This window comes from Polyodon spathula, chromosome 1 (assembly GCF_017654505.1).
Source record: "Polyodon spathula isolate WHYD16114869_AA chromosome 1, ASM1765450v1, whole genome shotgun sequence".
Classification (NCBI taxonomy): Eukaryota; Metazoa; Chordata; class Actinopteri; order Acipenseriformes; family Polyodontidae; genus Polyodon; species Polyodon spathula.
In genome coordinates, this window is record NC_054534.1 from 37524442 (window position 1) to 37550763 (window position 26322).

Genomic DNA, 26322 nt, shown 5'->3' on the forward strand with positions numbered 1-26322 from the left:
CATGATGTATTGCATACATAAATTATATTTATTGTCAGCTCACAGTTCAACAAAATAAGTGACTTTCACAGGTCTCTTGTAACCTAAGCTTCTATCAGAAATATTACATGTACGTTATTTTTAAATGAACATTATTTACAACTGGCATCAGTAAGTCAGTTAAGCTACCAAGAATACAGCTGAAGCAGATGTTAATTTATGATTTTTTCCTCAGCAAAAATGTGTTCATTTTTGTTAAATTTTAAAAGGTGTTCATTTTTGTTTAATTTTCAGCCACTATAGAACTGTATTAGCCCTTGTTTCAGTATTTGTAGGTTAGAGTATACACTACTTGTTTGTTGGATATTACAGAATCAACAGAATATGATCTCTGAAGTAGATCAAAGTATAATTATTCAAGAATGGTTGCACATACTTAAAAAAAAGGGAGGGGTAACAAAAGAGAACAAAACGTTTTAAGGGATTTCTAATGGACAGTACAAAATAAAATTAAAAAAAATACAATTATATGAGTAATATGACAACATCTGTAGAGTAGGGGGGTTAAAGTTACTCTCTCCCTCTTTGAATTGTGTTACTAAAGTTTATTTGAAAACGTAAGTTATTTGAGAATGTAAGTAGTGCTTGAATCACATGTTAACTAATTGACATTAAAACTAATTCAAATTAAGATTTAAGCGTAGAACAGTTACCAAATGTACTATTTAGGAAGTGCAGTTGTCTATTTTATTAAATAGACAACATGTAAATGCTAATCATTGTGACCCAAATGCTTACAAAACACTACAAAGAAAAATAAGAAAGGGGAGAAAAGCATCATATGCATACCATGAAATTCAATCCACTGATTTGGCAGAGCATCTGTTAAAGCACAAGAAAACTTTATTTGTTCTAAAGTCTGAAAATAAGTAGTTAGAAAAAGACAGGAGATATGGCTGTAGGCTGCAATGTGAAAAGGAAAATAAACAATTCAGACACCAGACTTTCGACACAGATTCTATGGTAAAATCTTCATAATAATAAAACTTTCTTGCTTTGAAGTTAAAGCGTGATTCAGTAAATGACTCCTGCTAGCAATTAGAAATTGTTTATAGAGGTCTCTGTTTTCTTTCTAGTAAGGATAGGGAGGGGTGGGGGGCTCCGAGAATGACAATAAATGTTATGGTTGTCTTAAGGATAGAGCAGGCTGACGTGTGAATTTTTTATTTCAGCAACAGACACCAAAAGAGAAAGATTAAATGATTCATTATATTGAACATCCTTGTAAATTGACAAAGTTTGCAAAAAGGAAACTAAATTATGTCTTTCTGCTGTTCCTGACCAATGATCTGGTCTGTAGGGCTTGCCTGCAGTATGCTATTCCACTTCACGTGCAGAGGGGGGAAATAAAACACACACACTCCCAAAAAAAAAAGAGAGAGCTTACAAGAAAGCAACCAAGCAATAGGCTCCAGGTGGCTCTCAAGCACTTCACTGCCAAAAAAACTACACTAGGAGGCAAGACCAACAGAGGGGCTCCCAGGAGGGAGTTGGGTTCAGCACAGAAGACAGTGAGATTAGTAAAGCATAAGTATACAACCCATGCTGGTGGCCAGTGTTTAAAGGAAAAGAAGAACACTTCGAGCAATTAGCCAGGGCTGAAGGGTTTCTGCAAAGGGGTAGCGGGCAGCGATCGGCTGAACTCCCTCAGAAGGAATTTTTCAACTGCACCTCATGGTTTCAGATGTCTCCTGCCGGTTAACCCCTGGGACTGGCTGACCATCACCACAGGCACATCCCATCTTTGGTGTAATCAGACATTATACACCAGCCTCTGACTTGTTTACAACCAGGCAAGAAGAAGAAAACACACACACACACATACACACACACTCCTTCTGCGTCTTCAAAGCAAACTGTTTCATAGGCTGCCAATTAGCTAAAGAGATCACATCTGTTCTGCTTCACAGAATAAATAAGGTGAGAAGAGTGACAGGATTCAGACACTTCAGAGGAGATATGCTGCATTCAGTGTCGTGAATACTTCTTGAGGAAGCAGAACTAAAGGGGGGAAAAAACTTCACTTCACAGAGGGGATCGCTGGACAAACCCACAGACTTCAGAGGGATTACATTTAAGGAATTAAAATAAGAAAACTGACTGAAGATCTTTGGAGATAAAATAAAAAAGCACTCTGGAGGTGGTTTGTCACCTGAGTTATGGATGTTGGTGCAATTCATTCAGCACAGCCCGGAGCTCACACAGAGATAACCAGCCACAAACTAGCGGCTTGCCTCTTACTTTTCCCAAGTGTTCCAGTATGTTTCTTTCTATGAGGCTTTTTCTAGTGCCGAGAGCTTCAGTACAATGTGGAAATGGATACTGACAAAGGGTGCCTCAGCCTTTTCACACCTGCCTTGTTTCTTCTTGCTCTTCTTGGTCTGCTCTTTGTCCGTTACCTGTAATGACATCGGCAGAGACATGCACTCAACCGAAGTCAGCAATTCTTCCATGGTTGTCGGGAGGCATGTGCGCAGCTACGATCACCTCCTAGGAGATGTTCGCAGGAGAAAGCTCTTCTCCTTTCACAAGTACTTTCTCAAGATTGATAAAAATGGCAAGGTCAGTGGGACGAAGAAGGAGAACGATCCATTTAGTAAGTAACTGATCCTTTCAAACCTTTTCCAGATGTTAGGAGGCTAAATATTTACACTCAAAATGATTAAGTAGAATATTTTAACACTAAAACAACTGTTTGTATATATAGATAATCCCAGAGCCTTTTGTAGTTACAATGTTATAATATGAAAACAAATGAAGTAATTTATCACACTAGAGTCCAATTTTTTGTTCAACTTAATTCTTTACTCTTTTAGGCTCTGAACTTGCAGAAACACTTTTCCTTTATTGTTATTGTTACTTTTCTTTGTCTTTATTGATGAATAGCTGCTAAAATCTGAAAATGATTACATACTGTTATTTAATTGGTTTTATAACTTTGGAACATCATTTTTTTTTTTTTTTTTGTAAAAAGTAAAGTGTGCTGTTCTGGTTTAGACTGCTGTCCTGCATGTTGGTTTGTAGTGATCGGTCTATAAAGCTAACTTTTAAGGCACCAATACTACTATTTGTCTTCTGCCTGCCTTCCCTGTAGTAACTTGATACTCATGTCTGTATTGTGTTGTCTTGTATAATATTTCGATATACTGAAGTATGTAATATATTTAAAATATTCCTTAATTACCATCTACTTGATCAGAATGACATCTTCAAAGTACTTGTACTGAATACAATCTAGCACAACCTTTGCAGTAGTATATAGTATATGTTTCTGCTATTCACAATGTTTCAAACATGTGGACTACATGTGGACTATGCTGAAATTTAGATTCAATGCTATATTGAGTCATTCAAAAATACAAATGCAGTAGGCATATTTATTTCCTTATTTTGAATGTACACTTTGCAGAATCCTAACAACAGTTTATCAACCAAAAGACAACTTACAAGTACTATTAAAAATTGCAATGACTAATAGAACTGAATCATTGAAAATTTGTAAATAGCAAAACAGAAATGTTTTTATTTAAATACAATATGACTTGAGTAGAAAATGATTTGTTAGTTATGTTTTGCACTTACAATTGAATTACCAACACTTCACCATTGTTACCTACAATTATGTTTATAAAAAGGGTAGAAAGAGACTTTATCCTGCTTGCTGGTCACTTACCAATAACACTTAGAATGGGACAGTTGCAATGTATTAAACACATTGAATATATCTTTAACTTGCAATGGGGTTTGTAGTGAAGTAAACTAAACAAAATATAGCACAAACAGTGGCCTACTGAAGATTGTCAGGCAAGCATTTAGACTGATAAGGTGAAGAGTTAAAAGCACATTGATATTAATTGATAAGGAGAAAAAAAGAAATGTCAAATAAAAGCACAATATGTAATTATTATACTTGAGTAAATAAATATATTATTATTAAATACTATTAAAGTACATTCAATTATTATGCAACACTTATATAGATATAATGAGTGAGTACATATGATATAAGTCTATTCTATAACAGGTATTGTGGACTAGGTTTCTTGATTGGTATCCACAATATCAATAACGAAGTCCTTTGTCTCAGGGGGCAGTGAAGTTACACTGTCTTGGGTATCTCACCAGATTATTAACCCATGGGTAGGCTGGCTCCTGAGGAAATGATATTGTACCACTGGTACATATTGCAAAGCAGATTTGGATAGATTAAAGTTAACCACAATCTAATTATTCAGTGTTGCTCTTCAATGCATAGCACATGATTATGAGAGGATTATTCAGATTTCAAATTGCCCTAAAGACTAGCTATTTGGCAGGATTTGAGTATCTCCAAACCTCAACTATTTTGAGGAGGGCTATCTAAGAGGATCTCAAAACTGCACAACTAGCACAGTATGGCTTTTTCTTCAATTATAATTTTTAAATGAATGTAAATTGTAAGAAAGGATTAGCAAAATATATTTCAGCGCAATATAACTTTGTTTTTTGCTTAATCAAGTTTGATGCTGTCGATGAGGCCCTTTGAAAAAAACCTCTGTGTAAAAACATAACATGATAAAAGGAAAGTGTGGGTTTTGTTAATCATTTCATGTGTGTGCGTGTGTGTGTGTGTAATTAGAATATTACCATAATTGTAAGCTGGCCTCATGCAGTACAAATACACAGCATAATTAAGATATTGTCTTAATGCAAAGTAATTACATGGGAACTAACCTCTGCTGTGCCCATGGGCTAGCCTGCCTATAAGATTATAGCCTATTATGGTCTTTAACCTCCAAACTTATGGGCTAGATGGGATACATTTATGCAAAACAAAGCTAGAAATTCCTCCTGTTGTCCCAGTAGAAATGTTAGGGTACTGCCAGACCCATACACATGCTTTCCAAATGTGTACTTATTTATTTGTCTAGGTATTTATTGTTCATTCTGTAGTTGTACTACTGTAAAGTCAGATACTTTAAAAAGTGTTATTAATGAGCAACAATTTCTTTTGAAAGTTTATTGGAAAAAATGTAATTAATGTAATTGTGAAAGAAGTGTATGTAACTTGGATGTGACTGCATAGTAACCAGATTCAACTAAGTACAATTGTGGAGGCGAAGCATGTTTCAGTAGGATGGACAGAGTAACCTGACAGCTGTTTGGAGAACAGGAGTCGGCTCAAACACTCGAACAAAGCTAAAGAATAGCTGTCCTGTTGCTGCCAGGCTTGTTGCCTTGTATTTAAGTAGCAGATTTGGAAATTGCCTAAGCAATTAGATTATTTCATAAAGTGGCCTATTGTTTTGACATCTTTAGTAAAGTATGCTACAGAGCACCACTTTGTGAGAATGCAGTTTTTGGCTTGTGTTTGTCACTGACTAGAAAGAGATGGTGGTGAATTTAATAGTGCATTTAATCTTCCAGAATTGTTGTTGTAAATATCAATATTTGAGCTACATATTTCTGGATTCTGAAGTATAGTATGTAAGCAAAACTTAATTCAGATTTACTCTATTTCAAAATGTTTTGATATTTTAAAGAAATACCAGCCTATATAATGTAGATATAAAACACTGTAGTGTAGAATTAAGCAAATGGATTAAAACAGAAAGGACCGTTTTCATGACGTCGTTGCAGCAAGTTCTCAAAATATTTAGATTTATATATATATATATATATATATATATATATATATATATATATATATACACACACACACACACACACACACACACACACACACACACACATATACTGTATACTTTGTTCATTACCCTTTTAACCAATTTTCATAAACCTTTTTACCTTCCTCACCGACAGCATTTATAATGAAACATTTTTTTAAATCATTATATATTTCCTTTACAGTTTTAGAGAGTATTTGGGGTTTTATAACCTACCTGCTGTGTCAAGCTGGTTAAAACTTTGGTAAGCTATAACTTTTGATATAGTCAAGCTGTGTAGGGTCGTTTGGCTTTACTTTATCACTATTATAGTGGAAATATGTTCTGTGCGTGCAAATAAACTGTGCAATATGGAAACATACGGTAGTACTATAAGTTAATAATTCAATATGCTCTTAGGAATGAAAAACACATCTGTATTATAAAAATCAGGTATTACAAAAAAAGCACTTTGCACATATTAAGAGTGCTTAGTTTAACACTCCCATGGGTTCAAGGTTCAATTGTTCACTAGTTGCAGTTCAAAGTTCAGATGCCTTATAATCATGTTGTCAAATCCAAGTCTTGCATTTCACGGTGGCAAATCTCTCTGTTTCTCGGTCTAATGGCCTGAAGCTAAATGTGGTTTGTAACTAACTCCACTAGACTATTCTCTAGGCTTAAATGAACACTTTATACATGTTGAATTTGCATAATACCGTATTTCATTTTGTGTTTGTTACTAATCACGTGATAGTTGTTCTTAATCATGTATTACTTCTTCTGCATTCAAAGATATTTTACTTGTTTAATAAAGTCACCTGTAATTTTGCTGCTTGGGCATTATATAAATGATAACTAGGGCTGTGCATTGGTAACTTCTACCCCTACAAAATTTGCAATGGTAGATGTCTAATAAACCCACTGTTTCTGGGGGTAAGAAATTACCAGTGCACACCTCTAGTAGTATATTTTTATACTGGCCTCATTATAGACATTCCACCTTACCCAGGCTTGCTCAGAGACAGCACCAACACATATAAATTCTGGTGGCTTACTTAACCATGCCGCATATTCATGAGTGCAGAAATAGTAGTACATGATGTTAAAAAGCACATATAAGTATATTAACTGGATACAACATTTAGAGGGCATACATTATTATTTAATGTGATTTTTTTTCACCATGGTGAATAGCTCAAGCTTTCAAAACCTCACCAGTGCTGAAAATATGCATTCAGTACTGTACGTGGTTTGAAAAATAGCCAACTGAGAAGTTCCAAAATGAACAATTTGTACACATGATGGATAGGTCAGGTATCCAACACATGGTTCAAGTACAGCTGTTCTGGTCTTCACATAAAATATGACACAGTGTTGCCTGGCGAGATTATGCAAGAGGAGAAGTTGGGGTCTTAACATGTGAAGCCCTAGGGGAGTCTTAAACAAGTGCTATTAAATTACAGTTAATGTTCTCTTGCTTTTGGCCGCTTAATTAGCAGCATGTTTGAAGTACTTATAATAATAACATTGATGCACCATAATCGCAATCAATCTTATTTGTGAGGGAGGGTTAAACAAGAAAAAAAAACAGCTAAAGCAATTACATCAACCAGGTTTTTGTTCAATAGACTACTTCATCTTTCTTCAATGTTCAAATGTCTGGTTATGTCTTAGTATTTTTATAGTCAGCGAATATAGTTTCAATCTACAAATGATTGCTTTCCATGATTGCTTGCCTTCATTGACTTTCTTATAATCTCTAACTCTAAGCAAAAAGCCTGCAACTCATTGTTATTGTAATTAATGCTTTATCATCAGTTTTATCAATCATTAGCCCTTTAGAACGCTATGTTGCATCTGCTTATTTTCTGTCATGTAAGCATAGTACCTTTTTTACTGTTGGCTTTAATATTATAGCATTATAGAGGATTATAGCACAAGTTAACAAACATTATAGTTATCAGTGCCCAAGAAGATTTCTATGAGATATCTGATGAAAAAGAAAGGTGCTGTATAATCATGCAAATGTATGCATGGGCTTATACTTGGGCATAGGTGTTTTTTGTAAAATTGTTGTTAGATGTTTACATACTATATATAAGCCCGTGGTCTTGTGGCTATATGCACTTATTTCACGTATAATCACACCCCACAACATACTGTATGGTCATGTCTGTGTTACATGGTACAGGTTAGATAGAAAATATACATTGATGTAAGAGAATCATCCCCATCACACACTGAAACTTTTACCAATGTTATCTATCTTTATAGTTTGTAGGGGTTTAGACTTTTTCAGCACACATTAAAAAAGACATGAATGATTCTAAATAAAATAAGAGGTTATGATCAATTTGCTTCTTTTAAAATTAGACCCTGGTGTCTTTATGTTTTCTTGCCTACAGTTTAATCACAGAAAGCACTTAAAGAAAATGTCGTTGTAAGCTGGACACTACCTTTTTACTGCTTCCAGCATGTGTATTTAATTACAGCGATGGATTCTTTGTTCAGTTGTAAAAATAGTTAGTAAAACATTTTGTGCTCCTTCAAAAGGTCAAACTTATGTTTGTTAGGCCAAGATATACAAACATACTTGTTGTTTTTAGTTTTCTGCCTTTCCTGCGACCTTTATTGGCCCTCGATCGTTATTATGTCACTATGTTATAATTAGTCTGTTAGAAGATTTTATTATAATATCATTTTTGGTAAAACCAAAAAATAAAAAAGATTTTTCTGCTCGAATGTAAGAAATATTTTACCTGACAAACAAATAAAACTTTCAGAAGAGAAACAGCTATTTGAACTTCTGCTGAGCAGTTTCTGACCAACCCATAAACTTATCCTTATAAAGTTGTGATATAATGCCTGCTTCTCAAATCTCCCTAACCTTAATTTAGATTACTTTCTTTTCATTTATCATTCCTTTAATGAATTGTGGTTTATTTGTGTATGCATTTCTGAAGAAAATAACATACCTGAAGAAGAACTGAACCCTTTGATTTGTTGAAGAGCATCCTTTTATTCATGCTTCTTGTCAACTGAAAAGATACTTTGTTTCAGCACTCGCAGGACACTGCAAATGGAGGTGAACAAACATAACCCTGCTTTATTGATTTTGTTAACCTTTATATTGACCTTAGAGGTTTTTTTCACTGCTTTTGAAGAAGAACTGGCACCTAAAGCTCATATGTCACAAGGCACTAAAACTGTCAGAATCCCACAGCAGGCCTGGAGTTGGCTTGTTATTATCCCTTGTCTATAAAGGAAACAGGCTAATCCACTAAAATGTAATGAAAGCCAGACCTGATCAAACCTAGAGTACCCCAGAGAGAGGGCTGACCCATCAGGCCCTACCTTCTTTCCTCACCTCCTTATGCTCGCTCTGTTACTGACAATTAAATTGGAAACTTAGCACCGGTATTTGTACACTCAGACATAGCTTTCATTTCAAAAAGTGACACAGGTGAAAAAACTGGGAATTTTTTTTTTTTTTCATGGACTGCATTTTTCTACCCTTGTCACCAAGTTTGAAAGTTCAGTCTGCATCTTATAAGTATGGGGACCAGATGCATGTATAACCTTTTGCCCTCATTATTCTAATTAGCTGCTACTTGAAACAATTTGGTAGGTCCCTGGTCATTGCAAAAGTGTAAAGGGGACTCATTTAAGGGCCTGCTTTGTGATAATATATTACATTTTCGATGTATGTATATATTTCATTGACCACTGCAGCTTTAAAAAGTGATTGTTAATAGCAATGTTTTCTTTCAAAATTCAAATTAACGTTTAGTACCTATAGTATGTCATACAAAGTTCTTGTGTGACATTTGTCCTCAACGCATAACAAATGAAAATAATAATTTGACAATCCTGAAGTTATTGGGCAGTCTTGGTTATTTCATTGATAAACAATCACTTGTTATTCAATTTCACTTTGTTATATTCTCCTGAAAGATTTACTACAATGTATTATTCACACAACTATCTAAATGGCTGCACATGTCTGAACATTTCAGTTGCTTTATAATAGGGACATTCTCAACTTAAAACATGAGGCAAGATGTTGTAATGCCACATATTATCCACTGTTTGGCTTGTCTGCCAGTCTCCCCACCATCTAACCCATGGGGGCCGACCTTGTCTAAATTTTGAAGTTTCCTTTCCTATTTTAATCTGCTCATTATAAGCTTTTAGCTTTAATTGTTGATATTTTTTTCTCAAGGCTGCTACATCTGAAGCCAGATAACCTTTTTGGTTTCAATGTGGAACTCAGTGAAATATATTTATATCTGTTTAACCTATTTGCCATCTTTAGATTTTGGTTGAAAAGCAAACGTCTCTCAGTGTCTGTATTAGCAGTTTGGAGTTTGAATGTAACAAGTTCCTCATTATAGAACCTCACTTTTATTAGCAAAATAAACCAATTGTAATATGTGTTTTAATAGCAAAAGCTGTCCTTTCATATGGCTTTCATTAACAAGTGTTGAATGAAATGTCTTCACTTTTGGTTTTAGATGTAACTGCCAAAGACATTCCTATTGTGTGTAAATGTGGTTTTAAAACAAATCAGTTAAAACTTAGTTATGACTGTATGAAGTTCAATTAAGCTTCAAAAATGCCAGTGTTCAATGGATGCTACGAACTTACAAACAGTCATGCAAACAGCACTGTCATTAAGTGGGTGAAGAGGCAGTCCGGTGTGCATATATACCCTGGAGACACTAATTCCTGTAATAGTCTAATTGCCTGTTCGGCTCTAAAAACTCCTCTTTAGTTTTTTTTGCCACCTATTTTCAAGTCAAGTAATTAATACTGACAAAGACCCAGAAGTGACTGTAAAATATTACATGAGATGGAAGTATCTACACTTGAAATACAACTTTAAAAAAAGAGTCTGCTCGATAATAAAGATAAGAAGTAGATAAGAAGTAGATACTTCTCGATAAGAAGTATCTATACTTGAAATACAACTTTAAAAAAAGAGTCTGCTCGGTCTGCTCATGTGATGAGACCTGCTAACCCAAAACATTTACTCTAACCCCTTACTAACACATCTCTGATAAGCACACTTGATGTTTAATCTTGTAACCTCCTGGTACAATGGAATACAAGAAGTGAACCACTCTAAAAAAAATATGAAGTAGTAATTTGATTTTCATTGTCTATAGCTTGTTTGCGCTCATAGGGTGTTTATTGTGAAAGGGTTTACTTTGCAATACAATATTTTTGGTTGTCACTTTTGTGTAGTCAAAATACTCACGTTGAGCCCCATATTTCAATGTATAATAGCAACATTGCTTTTGTTAAAAAAAGAATGGCTAGGAGCCAAGGACATTGCAGAAACTAGAACCCCACCCCCCTTCCTAATTCTGTGCCTCTTTAGCTTCAATGTAATGTAATCGCTTTCACCTCTGTTTATACATTTCATTTCAACTACATTAATAAAAATGAACATTCTATTTACACAAGTGGTGCTATAAAATAAATAAATAACTGCTCTAGGCCAATGATTCATTTGATTCCTGAACTATGTTGAGTCATAAAAATAGAATTCTAATTAGTATACCTATGTCTTTATATGCTTTCATATGAAGTGGAATGATACAACTCTTAGGCCATGATACAATGGTTTCCAAACCACAGTGAATTCAGTTTGCTGTGTGAGCTTTCTGGAGGTCTGACACGCAGCACTAAATGTCACAACCACTCTGATTTATTTAGTCAGACTAAGCAAATCTGCTTATCAAAACTGTATTAAGAATGCCAGAGTGTTCCTTACCATTCTTTTATTGACACTTGCGCAGCTTCTGAAAATAAAATTCAGAACAGATTCCAGAATGATGTGTGGTTTCATTGTTAGTATGTTAAGTTAAAGAAGGTGTGAAGTAAAATAGATAAGAGTGGAAGTCCAAATGCATAGTAAAAATAAATTACTCATATTTTAACAAGGCCCCCAGTTTTATATCTCCTGGGGAGCTGTTACTGAAATCTGGTGGAGTGCCATTCCTTTATACAGCAGTTACAAAGTTACAGGCTTACAGCTTTGACCACCAGCGCTTTTGATAGTTTTTTTGTTTTGTTTTTTTCTCACAAACTTGTTGCCAAACATACACAATTCCACTGAAACTTCAGAAAAAAGTAAACATGTGGTCCTTACATTGATAGTGAACAGGAACTTCAGTCTGCGGAGTTCATTAATGAAGCGAAGCATGAAGAAGCAGCCCAAAAGTAAGACCTCTCATCAGAGTACTGAAGAGCTGCTGCTGTGCAGTTTGATTATATGATTATATAGCAGATGAACATACCAGCAATGAAAGAGTAGTAGTTCACATATTTTTAAAAGCAATTCACTTTTATGTTTTAATAATACCAATGTGCAGCTCACTAAGTAGGGAGTTGGGATGAAAATGAGAGAACCCTACAGTGCTGTACAGCCACCACGGACAGCCAGGAAAGCAGATGTTTTAATTGTTTAATTGATACCTCACCATTTCACAATGATTACTATTGATGTGCAACAGATTATATAATACAAGTCAGGGATTCCATTTGCTTCACACATCAATGTGAGAAAGTCTTTAAAACAAAACCCATCCAATCCCTGTGAATTATCCTTCTATCCATAAATCTTTGCATGTGGTCAGATGTTAAATTCTCATATGGCAAATGTTGTTAAAGGCAGTTCCCAACAGACTGTTGTTAATCAAAAAACAGCAATTTTGGTTAACAGATTTAATGTAGTCCTGATGCCTGGAGAGTAGTGTCTAATAAAATCATGCTTTACATATAGCAGGAATAATTATTTATTAAAACACATAATTGATAGGTAATAAAAAGTCACCTTACAGTTAGGTAACAGATTCAAAATGGTTTTAATACTTATTGAACTATTTTGAGAATTTTTTTAGATCCATAATTGGCTCATTATGTTTGCATAATATAATGCAATTTAATTGTGTTTTGCCTGAAACATGTTTACAAATTGCACTCACCCACTGCAGTAGAGAGATATACCTCCACAATATGCATAATTCATGACTATTTAACAAAGAATGCTTATGATTGAAGCATATCAGTGAGCCATGGAAAGCTGATACAATGGTCGTTAGATTAGGTGCAAACAGATTGCATCCCTCTTAACTATAATGTGTATGTCCGGAAGTAAGGCTTATCATAATGTATCGAGGTGAAGCAATGAAACAGGAGCAAGGGCATTTCTGTAAGAATCTGTACTTTTGGCCATTCCCAGCTTAACTGCTGGTAGGTCTAATGAACAGGAATTGGGACTGACATAACCAAGTGAATCATCAAAGGTAATAAAAGCAGGATCTGACCAAAGCAGCATCTGGAGTAAACTTTTAAGGAGCAGGCAGGAATGTGTACTAATTATTGCATTGTTAATATGTTACATGTGTTGGAAAGGAGAGATGGTGTGATTTAGCAAGGGCAGCAGAGGCTTAGCCAGTAGCCCTGGATTGTATCCATCACAGATTTTATATTCAACCTCCAGCTGCTTTATTGTTTTCTAATGCTACGCTTTCCCATGCAAGACCCAGAAGCCTGGCTGACCAGCTACTTTGCAGAATTTCTGGATTTGTATTTAAAAGAGGACTTTTCATTATTGCTATACGTGAGTTACAGTACATCACTCGAGTGTGCATGCCCTGCAAATTTACTGTCACTGCTGTCACTATTCAGTTTGTTCAGACTTGGGCTATGCTGCACTGTGCCTGCAGGCAGTATATTCTAGGGTGTAAAATCAAATTGTCTTTCTGTTACCATGTGATTTCAGAGTTTATAAAGAATTTCAGTCACAATGCATACAGGGCAGAATAAGTGTATGTGCCTCTTCATTTCAGAAGAGCTTTGGATCCTTTTATGCAAATTCAGATTTTCCTACACTTTGGGTAGATGACCATCTAAACTGTTAGCAAGACAAAACAGAACCAATAATCACTAATCCATTTGGTAGATTTGTTTTGGAGATTGTAGAGCAGGCCAAAGTGTGCTGCTTTTAACTTTGTTAAGGCTCTGATTCTTTACGTCTGATGAAGCTTAGTTTATATGCCTCGGTTAATCGGGATAAGATCTAATCTACCCCAAAAGCTGTGCTTCCTTGAGAGGTACCGGTATGCTGATTGTACATGTTTGAGTGAGTGTGAGAGATATGGTGACTTAAATGAGAATCATATGGATCATTCTAAAACTGCAATATTGATCATACCAATCAATGAAAATTCTATTAGAATGGGGAACCTTAGATTTTACTTTAAAACAGTTGTATTTGCTTTTCTATTCAGTATATTCAGGATTAAAGCACAGCTCTTTAATGGAACGCAAACCAAGCTTCTGCAGAACATCAGGCTCATGACAACTGGTTATATCCTCTTCTCAGTGACAGGCACCAGATAAAGAGACATTTTTGTGGTGGAAAGGCTAATCCTTTACACCAAAGGTGACTTTGACACAGTCCTAGAGGCATGCACAGATTACTTGATTGGTTTAATGCACCAGTACAGAACACATGAACCAAACCATTGAGAAAAAGGGGTCTATATTAAGGAGAATCTTTAAGTCTCATAACAGTAACAACATTTCTCATTATGAGGGGTGAATGTCAGCAATTGGATATTATTGTCATTTGATGGTAAAGTAGTTGAAGGGTAAACAAGCTTATGTGTCACACAAGTCTGTGTGTCTTTATACCCTTGTGCCCAAATCACACAATCAGCTTCACAATTGGTACTAATTGTGTGCAGGCTGGAATGTCTCATCATCCTTGGGCAGGGTCAGAAAACTTTGGCAAGGGAATTTGTGGAAGCTTTACCATCTGCTGGTCGTGTTGTTTTGGCTTTGTGGATAAACAGAGGATGTTAGTTCCAGGGCGTTCAGTTTGGATTCTTTCACGAGGTTCTTCCCACACACAAAAAATTAAAAAAAAGTCAACATTATAAACACCAGCTAAAAGTTAACATATTGGTATAGGGTTAATACCATATGCCTGCATACCTCTGTATTCAATCAAAGTTTCCCTCGAACAAACTTTATTCACAGCACAAAACGGTGACTAATTAAAAACTAGCACTTTTTTTTTTTTTTGCACAGGAGATCAAAGTAAACAAGTAAATAAATAAGAATTATAACTTTAAAAGTGAAAACCGTGAAAAGGTTATGGAGAGTCATATTCAGTTACTGCCTGTGCTGGTGAGTTAATCAAAACCTATTTTATCCAAATGCAGGAAAACTTATATAACTTATATAAAGCTACAGAATCAAACTTCTGCTGCTTCATTAACCAGATCAAAGGTGCAAGTCACTGTCATTATCAGCCAATGCAAAGTCAACAAAAAATGAAATTTTAATCAGGAATCTGCTCTGTTTATTGCATAGCTGTGTGTAAAAGTAATTGAAAAGGCATGCCCATCAAAAGAACAGGCTTCAGAGCAGCAGAGGAGATCTGGTCAGTTCCCAGGCCTATTAGAACTATTCAAGGGAAGCAGACAACCCCTACAGTTTACACTCAACTAACCTCTTCTGTTAGCACACACAAAATGAATGGGAATAGCTGTGTGCAGAAGATTGCCTCTAACGAGAAACTCAGGTAGACAAACCTTGATGCATCATGCACTGCGCTTCTTGATCAAATACGCACATACTTTAGATATGTTTATTGTTCTTTTTCCCAGAGAACTGTAGAATATACTAAGTGGATAAGTCTTGCAAAACTGTACAAAAAAAAAGAAAATGGGGTCTTCCAACAAGTCTATTTGTTTTTTGCACATAAACAAGTATAATGTGTTCGGTCTCTCCAAGGAGAAGACCTTTTCATGTAAAACTTGTAACCTCTTAATCCTGTGTTTGTTTTAGTGTGGTTGTGTGCACAGTATTTGTTTTAGGTTACCAGTATCCAGTAACATATTCCAGCAAGGAATTATGCTGAAGATAGAAGTTTCTGATATGATACTTATGACTATGATACTAGCCATGAGAACTAATGTTTATCACAGCATAACCGGTGTAAAATTGAGCAACCTTGTTGTGACAGGTCTTTACTGGAGTGGCCACTAATTAAATAAGACACCAATTAGTCCCAGTTTTGATTGTTATTGTGAATGTTTGGAGAACACCTCCCAAAAACAGATTGAAATAATGTCTACCAAACTGGGCTGGATTTTATTAGACAAAGGATAAATATTTATATTGTACATATCAGTGCCACCCATACCTTTTATGTGTATCAGCTATTTATTTTACTTTTTAAAAATATTTAAGATTAAGGTACTTTGCGAAGCTCCTTAAAGGTGTTCTTAAAAGAAAACTGGAATATTTCACCAAAAGGGAAACGTCTCCACTGTAGTTTAAACAGTGCAGTGCAACACGTCATTGACAAACATTGCTTAGTGGGACTTCAACTGTGTGGCTTTCCCCCAGTGAAGTGTTAGAATAACTTGTGGTTGAGTTCAAAGTTAGGAGGAAGTTTTGTTGCAATTTAAACCTTTTTTTTTTTTTTTATCAGTTATGCCTTTCAACTCCCAAAACAGACAGGCAAATGTAGGGGGAAAATGCCTTGCTGACAGTTTAAATATCACATCAAAGCATTAAGAAGTAAAGTGTCTAGGACAGGTGCTTTCTGCGGCCTGGACTATATCTAATTTTAAAATCTCAGACTTCAGCAACAACATCTTGTCTCAGGTATTACTGGAGAAAGGGTTCTCTTCATACATTCAGCAGAATCAGGTTGTCCCGCAAGCTTTTTATACAATTCTTTTGTTGCCTGAATCCTGGTATCTTTGATCAGTAAGGACTCAGTAATCTCCCACCATCTTTCAGTCATCTCATTTCAACTCTCCTCCTCTTCTGTACTCTTGTTCTTAAACCTCAGGCTTGGGAGGGGGAGGCTATTGATTTACATATCCAGTGATACAGGGAACAAGATATGTTAGGAAACTTTGGATCGTCGGAAAGAACGTTCTAATCTCCCAGAAAATAGACTCTAATCCTCATGCATTGCACTCATGTCATAAATAAACAAGCATGCAACAATCCCATTATACATCATTGTGGAGTCATTTCCCTGGCTTTTTTTTTTTTTTTAATTTTTAAGAAGAACTGGTCTTTCTGTGAAAACTACTTGTCATACATTTTGATGAACATTATGTCAAACATGTACATGATAATGCACTGATTATATATATATATATATATATATATATATATATATATATATATATCTGATATATAATAATTCTTATACATTAATATCTATTTATTGACTACTGGACATGTACACACGACTGTTGTGTGCTGTCATGCACATTTAAAACTTAAACTTCAACACTCGTGCACCAAATTGATTTTAACTTTGTAAACTAAAACATTTGCTCATCCAGATTCTAGTAGGAGTATTTCCCCATTGTTGCGGAAACTTAAAATCCTGAATTAGAGAAGATTTAATCTCTTTCTTAAATGCATAGAGATATATATATATATATATATATATATATATATATATATATATATATATATATATATATATATATATATATTATATATATATATATATATATATATATATATATATATATATATAATATATATATACTTATTATATTTTTATATAAAGTTACTCTATTTTAGATATACCATGTTTGAAAAACAATGTGGTTTTTTTTCATACTATGTGCCAGCAATAACAACCAATATGAAATGCTTTTTTTTTTTTTGTCAAAAGCTGTTCTGTACATACTGTACATGTTTTAACATCAGCAATACATGGGGAATCTACATGGGGATGCTCCTAGTCTCCAAATGTCTCTCATTGGTTTATTCAAAAGAATTTGGCCAACAAGGTCCGGGAACAAATGCAGTATTTACTAGATGTGTGGTGAGGTGAAAGGTGCAACAGCTAACAGATCCCGATTTCCCATCTGGATTAGTCAAACTCTGGTGATTTTAAAGTCAGGCTTAATTAGAGAATAGGGCCCAGAGGCCTTGACCTTACCAGAAGTCTAAGTTGAAGGCCAAGGGCTTGTTTGGGGAGTAATAAAATACACATGTTAGAACAGGAAGCAGCTGCCACTACTCTCCTTCTGCACACTTTATAAGGGTCCAGTAAAACACATCCTTCTCACAGGGTTCAGAAGGGGATTTGAGGCTATGGCCTAAAGAAGAGGTTGCCCAACTAAATAAGCTGTAACTGTGTTAAAAGCAGACAGCAAAGCCAATTAAGTTCTGATCAAAGAACTGTCTTAGACCCTTTTTTTAAGACATTGTAAAAATTACACCGGCCAGGATGTGGCAACTGTATACTCAGCTATGAGGAAGCAAAACCAAACTTGTATTGCATCAATGGGGTCTCGGATAAAAACTGTGGTGTTCAATGAGCACACTGGGCAGTCAAAGGCCACCATGTTACAACCAGTAAGGTGATGTATTTAATGAGTTCAGATAAAACAACCAAGTTGAGTCATAGTAGGCAGTTTTCCTGTCTCTTTTGTCTGGTTTATCATCAAAACAAAAGGTTACAATATTATTTTGAACAGTGTGTGACTTTAAATAAGGCAATAATGGTTTTAATGTCTGAGTTGCTGTTTTCGGAAGTTGAAAGTCAAGTAAGGATAGTTCTGCTCTGCTTACCAGAGATATTCAGACAAATTATATGGGATGTTTCTAATTACAATGAGTAAAAAATCATATGGGGCATTGAAAAATATGCAATTACAGTGTGTGCGGTGAAGTAAGACTAACTGTAATTGCATTTAACAGAGCTATAGCTGTCAAAACCCTTCTGTAAAACCCTGATGTGATATGCACTGTATCTACTTGAAACCACAGAGGACATGGCATTATATTCTTTAAGCGACTAAAGACATTATTACCTAGTTTGTGTCATTTCCCATGACTCAAACTATTTCTAAGAGTTCATTGCCCAAGGCATACAAGGATCACCTTGTCAGACCTGACAAAGCCCTCCTAAATATCAAATACAATGTCATGTCATCATCATATTATTTGCTTAATGCTGAATCTTGCTTCTTGCTTTTTTTAAACAATGTCACAATATAACAAAATCATAGGATATATGCCTTTTGAAAAAAATATTAAAACCTGTCACAAAAGCACATTTGAAATACTGAAGAAAAGAAATTTTAGACACCCAAAAGAAAAAAAAAAAGCATCACATATCATATTACTTTGCATTTTGTCAAGGGACTCAATATCCCTGTATCTTGGGTTGGACAACAAAGCATGCAACATAAAACCAGATTATTTATATAAAGCAATCTCTTTCGCCTTAGGTTTTGTTTTAATTTTTTTATGTGACATTATAAGTAGCCTTTCTCTGAAACAGAGTATGGGTCTGGATGAAACGTGTGTACTGTACATAGATTTGTAACTACATTTACTGTAGCGGTGCCATGTTGGGAACCAGTGAAGTTACCCTGGGATTTATCTGTTCTGTGACTCTCATGCCAAAGAGATCCTTAAACTATTAAAATGTTCCAGTTTGATGTAAAACTGTTCTCAATACAGGAGATTAATTTTTTCAAATTCCTTTCATTGCAGGTATACTGGAGATAAAATCAGTGGAGGTTGGTGTTGTTGCAATCAATGCCATGAACAGCAATTATTACTTAGCAATGAACAAGCAGGGGAAGATATATGGAGCAGTAAGTATGCCCCTATGGGAATCTAGTGGGACAGTATAAAATGCCATTGTTGTATGCATAATATTGGGTGTCTTCCATTCAAATGATGTATTATAATTTGTATAAAATGATAAACTATGCCACTTATCCTATATTATTGTTGTTGTTGTTGTTGGTGGTGGTGGTGGTGTTGGTGTTATGAACAACAACAACATAATAATAATACTAATAATGACAATGCTTTTCATTAATTATGAGGTGTGGGGGTTAAATGTGGCACTCTGTGTTTTTGCATCTGTAGTTGGACAATGCAGCAGAGAAAAGTTGGGGGAGGGGGGGAAAAATATAGACTAACAGCTGAACTAGCATATCCGGGCATACCATGGTATGTATATATGTATTTAAGGTCACCACAGTCTTCAAAAAAAGTGTATTCTATGGACTCAAAACAGCTTTAACAACACAACAGGAACTTGTTCTAACATGTCTATGTTGCCTCAATCTTCTTATAGACTGCAATGGTAACATTTCAATTAATTATCTGACAACTATTACAGAATAGGATTATAAATGTGTGTATAGCGATTGGCAGAAGTCACTGTCAGGGAAGTGTGAGTGTCTTTTTATATAACATTCCTTTCTCTAAAATAATAATTATTAATAATGAAAAAAAATCTAGTAATACAAGTTGTTTTACATGTTTGATCTTGGATTGGGTTAACTGTTACATACAATTACTAGTGTATCGGTTTACTAATGTTTTAGTAAGTACTGTATTTTGTAAGCCTACTCCACGGTTCCAATCTATTTAGTTACAGGTCTGAAACTACAGAATTATTTCATATTTGAGAAGAAGTTAGATGTTTAGCCCCTATAAAATGACCTTGTCTGGTTATTATGAACAGTTCCACGCCATTGCACTTGAATAATCCTCCATTTGAAAAAGAGATTCAAAAGAAGTGCAGCTGTACGCAACAAGTGCACACTCAAAACTAAAAAGAATTTCTCAGAAATGAAAGAGCTACTCCCCATATACGCATGTAATGCTGGTGCTGTTTCCTTTCAGAATCACAGAAAAGTGGATGCTTTCAACACTTTTTAAGGGTTTTGAGGAGGGGAGGGGAGGGGGGGGGGGGGGGGGTCATTCTCATGTCTTTGTTACAAAACGGTTAATAGTTATCCAAACCTCTCTTCAGCTGTTACACTTTTCTTCCAAAATGTAAAAATCACTAATGAAAAGTAGCATCAGTAAAAGTTAAAAAAAAAAAAAAAAAAAAAAAAAAAAATTGCAAATATATAAAGGTAAAGGAGAGCTAAATTCATTAGGTCTTTGTTAAATTCACACCTCTCTTCGGACTATTTTTTGTTTCGATGAGGAGAAAGAATGGTATGTTCTTACTTCTCAAAGATAACCTAGAGATTGTTTCATTTGGTGAACAAAAAACAACCCTGCCAGTACTAACATAGGATCTATTACTGTTATAATTATATTTAGTATTAGTATATGAATTATTTTTGCGTTGCCTACCTGTATACAGTTCTAGTAAAGATACTGTTACTCCACTTAAAACAAGCTTTTGACAATACCTGTGTCACCGGTGGCTGCAGACAATGGATATCATATGCATTAATATGTGTATTCAAATGTGTTTTTTCTTTTTTTTTCTTTTAAAGAAAGAGTTTGGTGTTGACTGCAAACTGAAAGAAAGAATAGAAGAAAATGGTTATAATACATACGCCTCATTGCAGTGGAAGAACAAAGGCAAACAAATGTTTGTGGCTTTAAACGGCAAAGGGTCTCCGAAGAAAGGCCAGAGAACACGAAGAAAAAACACTGCAGCACACTTTCTTCCCATTGTGGTACCACAGTAGATATGGATTCGTTCAAGGAATGCTGCTGCACTGAAAAGAGATGGAACTAGCAGGCTCACTTTAAACTTTTATTTTAAAAAGATAGCAAGGAAGGCACTATTCAAACACAAGGACATGTCGAGACCTCCAACAGTGACACTGCAGATGTGTTTTTTTTTTTTTTTAATTTTTTTTTAATCAAAACAAGCCCTTTAAACTCCTACTTAATTGTAACTGGCACAGGGGGTACTTTTTAAGATGTTTTGTACCAAATCATTTAATCAAAGAATGGACAAAAGGAAATGGGATGGAAGATATTTCCAACACAGAACATATTGGTAATCGCTGCGATACTTTCAAAAGGAAACAACACAGTCTAATCGTATTATGTTATATGATCTTTGGGAGAAGTTATTTATGGCATACTAACTCATATCAAAGACTTTAAATGCGCACTCATGCCTAATGATCCAATTGAACAGCTAGACACGCAAACATTTACTGGAAGCACTTGGGTCTGACACAATAGCAATGGGCTTCAGGAATGACATCAACAAAGAATGGACAGGATTTAGAAATATAAACAATATAGTTTAAACTACTCTAACAGAATGAATGCTATGCTAAGCTTGTTCTTCATTCCTTTCTAATCCTTTCTTGATAAATTATTTATTTTATATGATATTAAGAACAAAACTTAACATTGTCCTGTGGAGATGTTAACTACAGTTTGAGAAACTGAAAATAAATAAAAAGAAAATGTAAATACACTATACTATCACATCAAAAAATATGTCCTTTTGTTGTATCATATATTTAGAAAGCACTGATTTTAACTTATTGTACATTTTAACAGTGAGGCAATGGGGATTAAGGCAGGCGTTCAATGAAAGCCAAAATTTGGCATGTGCAGTAGCATAATGTGGCACTGTCAAAACATACATTACAGGTGCCCACATTAAATTGTGGCTAAGCATCTGAAATTTCACACTACAGGATTAACATGTTTTCTTTCTTTTCCCACTGCATATAGGCAGTGTGTTATTCCTGGAGCATTAGAAGTCATCGCAGGTTCATTTAGATCAACGAGAAGATACATATTCACTTTGTATTCCATTAAAAGTTACTGCATTAAGGCTCCTTTTAGTGTCAATAGTAGAAAAAAAAGGTTCAAGTAGTAAATTAATATTATTTTGTTATGAGTACACTAAATGATAAGTCTATGAGATTATATTGATGCGCTGTTTATCTTCATAATTCTTGCTGTGAATGTCAGTTTTATTTTTGTTGTTTGGAAACTGTATTATTTTGGTACAGAGCTGTCATTTTGGAGAGTCAGTTATATTTAAGTTTAACCTCTTGGATTGCTGGTTTTGTTTGATCCTTTATAAGTTATTATTATGCAATGTCTAGCCAGCACTTCCCTTGTTATCTTGCCATTTAATATAAAATCTAAATAAAATGTTTCCCCTTGTGAAAAATAGAATGGTTGAGTCATTCTAATTGGTTTCTTAAATAAAGTTGGATGTTTCCCAGAATGTGTTTTGGTCTGGAAAAATGAATTCAACAATATGCAGGTTATCATATACAAACATTGTCAATTATTATTCAAAGCAACTGAAGATATAACCCTTTCCCCTTGAGCAGTTTTGAAATACAGTAGCTGTCTGCACCACCTACACAAAGTTTTGAACAAAAGATGGTATACAGCAGTCTGTTATTGTATTTTATAGGGACCAGTGTTCCAAAGGGGTGGTATGGAAAAGCCTTTCACTATCATTTTCTTCTTGTGTCATAAAATGCTTCAAATAATGTTCTATAGAAACCACTAGATGAGAAACAATTGCCATTTGGTAACATTGTTTTATCTATTTTTTTATTAAGTTGCTGTCTTTTATATAACAGATTAGTTTTTACAACTGACGGTGTTGGCAAAATACACAATAACGAGTAATACTATAGACCAACTTGCAACATAATCAAAATAAACAAATCGCAAACTTACAGTACAACACACAAATAAACTTAAAGCCCCATATTTGTTTCTTGCTAGAAATGTATCTTCAAAAAAAATTGCCCATTCAGCACGAAAAATCCGCTATGAATGAATGGCAATGTATGAATGACGATGATTGCAATGGCAGATGATTTATGAGCTGTGAAGGACGCTCAGGGCCCGATGACTGTGGTGGGCACTCAGGCCCGAGTGAAAGATAAATTTGGCCAAAGGTCTCGTCCGTGGGTCCCTGACATCTACCTGTGCGAGGCTGGCTGGAAATACATGAACAGTTACATGCATCCCAGTGCCGCAGATAGAAAGTGGCTATGGGTCACCTCCCCCCCCGGGACGAGGCACGCTGAGAGGTGACGGCTGGGGAGGATAGAGGCCGAAACAAAAAGAAGCGACATGAAAGAATAACACACAGAGCTTAGAATGCGTTATGCGTTTGGTGATGACGTATTGGTTATGGGTGGATTCTCTTTTGCAGAAAAGCAACCAAGTTTACAGTTCAGCACATAGAATCCGCTATGAATGATTGGCAATGAATGGATGATGGTGATTGCAACTGTAGATGATTTATGAACTGTGAAGGGTGCTTGGGGCCATGAGTGAAAGATAAATTTGGCCGGAGGCCTTGTCCGTGGGTGCCCAATGGCTACCGCTGCGAGGCTGGCTGGAAAAACATGAACAGTTACATGCATCCCAATGCGGCAGACAGGAAGTGGCTATGGGCCACCTCTCCCCAGAAAAACGAGGCCGCCAAACCATGAATGAATAATAATAAATAATTAAAGCGCTCCACAGTGGCACCCTGCCACCTATCCCACAATTATTGAATTTAATGAAAATCAGCAGCTGAGACACGGCCCGTCCCCCAGAGCATGACTGTGCTGGGGGAGGAGAGCCCAGCCTCTCCAACCCGACCATACACCCCACAGAACTAAATACAAACCATCTACTCATATATATCAGGTAATCCGTGGCTGAGGGTAGCCCTTCCTCCAGGCTCTAAGCGGTCAACTCCCGTTTCAGCTTCCTAGCGCTTGACTGAGCAGCCGAAACAAAAAGAAGCATCATGAAATAACACACATAGCTTGTAGGAGCTTGCTGATGACGTACTGGTTAGAGATGGATTTGCAGAAAAGCAACCAAGTTATAAAAATAAAATCACAAGCCAAACTACATATCTTATATGCATGCCTGAATTATTGTAAGCAGCAACAAGGAACAAAACCTGGGAGACAATAGGAGGTGACTTTTTTTTTCTTCTCTTTAATTTCAGTTTCATGCCAAAAAACAAACAAACAAACAGAGTTTAAAAAAAACTGTCAGTTATAAATGACTCAATCAGTAAATGAACCTTTGCATAATTGTCCTCTGGATATAAAAGGTTCTCTGCTTCCTTCCCTGTGTTTCAATTAAGGCTGGCCCTTCTCTCCTTTGAAACAACCGCCTCTGGAGGTCAGCAGAAGCCCTACTACCTTGCCTCGGTGCTTGTGCAAAAGACTTAAATTAATACCTTAGATAAGAAAAAAATGTATACTTAAAGTGTCATCATTTAATACTTATTTTGTTTTTTACAATCAACTACTGGTCCTTAAAGAGTGAGTAGCGGGGTTCCAAAAAGTCTAGCGTTATACATCCCTACAATTGTTGAAATAACATACCTGTCATTTCTCTTTTCATTGTTAACATCAACATATACAAATATATATATATATATATATATATATATATATATATATATATATATATATATATATATATATATATAAATTAACAAGTGCTCTGGCTTTTCTTTTCCCACATCATGGACCATTATTGCTGTGTTACCTGTTTGACAACATGGGCAATATTCCTTACATTATCCGTGCACTAGAGTGGCCATTTTGAAAAGATTTTTGCAACAGGGTTTACAGTTAGAAGTATAAAATGTTGTCAGGATATTAACAATGAAAAGAACCCTGCTATTTACTCTTTAAAGGGTTCTAACACCAGTTCCTGCCTTTGTCTGATTCGTGTTGTATTCGATTTGGTGGACTTTCTTTTGACTTGTAATTTTACTTGCTTTGTCATTTTGTTGGTGTGAACTTGTCTTTCATGTTGAAGGACGGTTTTCTTCCATTGTATTTTGCACTTACAGGTTGCTGTTCCAGCTGGTAAAGTGAACCCAACCCTTTCAACTGATATACAATTAAGAACTTTCAATTCTCCCTTCCCAGTAATACAAAAAGAAAAAAAAAACTATACAAGACTATTACCTTTCAAAGTATAGTTTGAGCTTCACTTCAAAAGACAGAACATAAGACTTGATTGATGATCCTATTTTTTTTTTTTTTTTACATTGGTAAACTCTAGGCAATGAAAAAAAAAAGATTTTGGGGCTAGACACTGCTTTAGACTATAACTGCTTTAAGTGGAAATCTAAAAGAATATTAGGACAATTTATAGCAAGGATGATGGCAATGGCTAACAAATTTAACCTAGGCCAATGTTTCTTTTTTTAATGAAATAGTACTTCAAGATATATGTAGTCATTTCCTAGTTGTTTAGAATTTTTCTGATAACAATTTCAGGAATATAGCCAACCCCTCCCCCTGACTTTTAAGCAAGACTTCAAAATCACTAGTAGCAGAGACACTACATAAATTAGCTTATTAGATTGAAAGTTATAGGTTGCACTTGTTAGCTAGCAAATGTCTACAGTATAAAGACTATTTACAGTTCAAAGGACATTTTAATAGTTCTCATCAGAGTAACGGGAACAATCCTAATCAGCCTCTGGGGAACACAATACTGAAAACACCTGTGGCCTTGTGACTTTTCCTTTAACCAAAATCACATGTTCTGCTCTTGTCTCTTGGAGTAAAAGATTTCTTTATAATGAAGCCGCTTTGCACTGCTGGACAGAAAATGATCTGATGAGCAATCAGTGCACGTGAACACAAGATAAATGTTGAGATTTTGAGAGAATTATTTTGTGATCTCAACATAATACATTTTTCTAATTTTTTTTGGCCCTGTCCAGTTGAGACACCAGCCGGAGATGAGGGATGGCACGCACCACCCATGAAATTTGTTCGCCTCCCCTAAAATTTCCACAAAAATCTCCCAGGACACCATGTCATCATTT

The 26322-nt window shown here is 35.4% G+C and overlaps 1 protein-coding gene across 1 annotated transcript; it reads left to right on the plus strand.

Moving 5' to 3' along the window:
• The first annotated feature begins 1418 nt into the window (after positions 1 to 1418).
• Positions 1419 to 22717, plus strand: LOC121318174 (fibroblast growth factor 10-like). The gene is made up of 3 exons (XM_041254580.1): positions 1419 to 2635; positions 19254 to 19357; positions 21011 to 22717. The coding sequence occupies exons 1-3, from the start codon at positions 2347 to 2349 to the stop codon at positions 21206 to 21208; spliced, it is 591 nt and encodes a 196-aa protein (XP_041110514.1). The 5' UTR covers positions 1419 to 2346; the 3' UTR covers positions 21209 to 22717.
• Positions 22718 to 26322: the final 3605 nt, after the last annotated feature.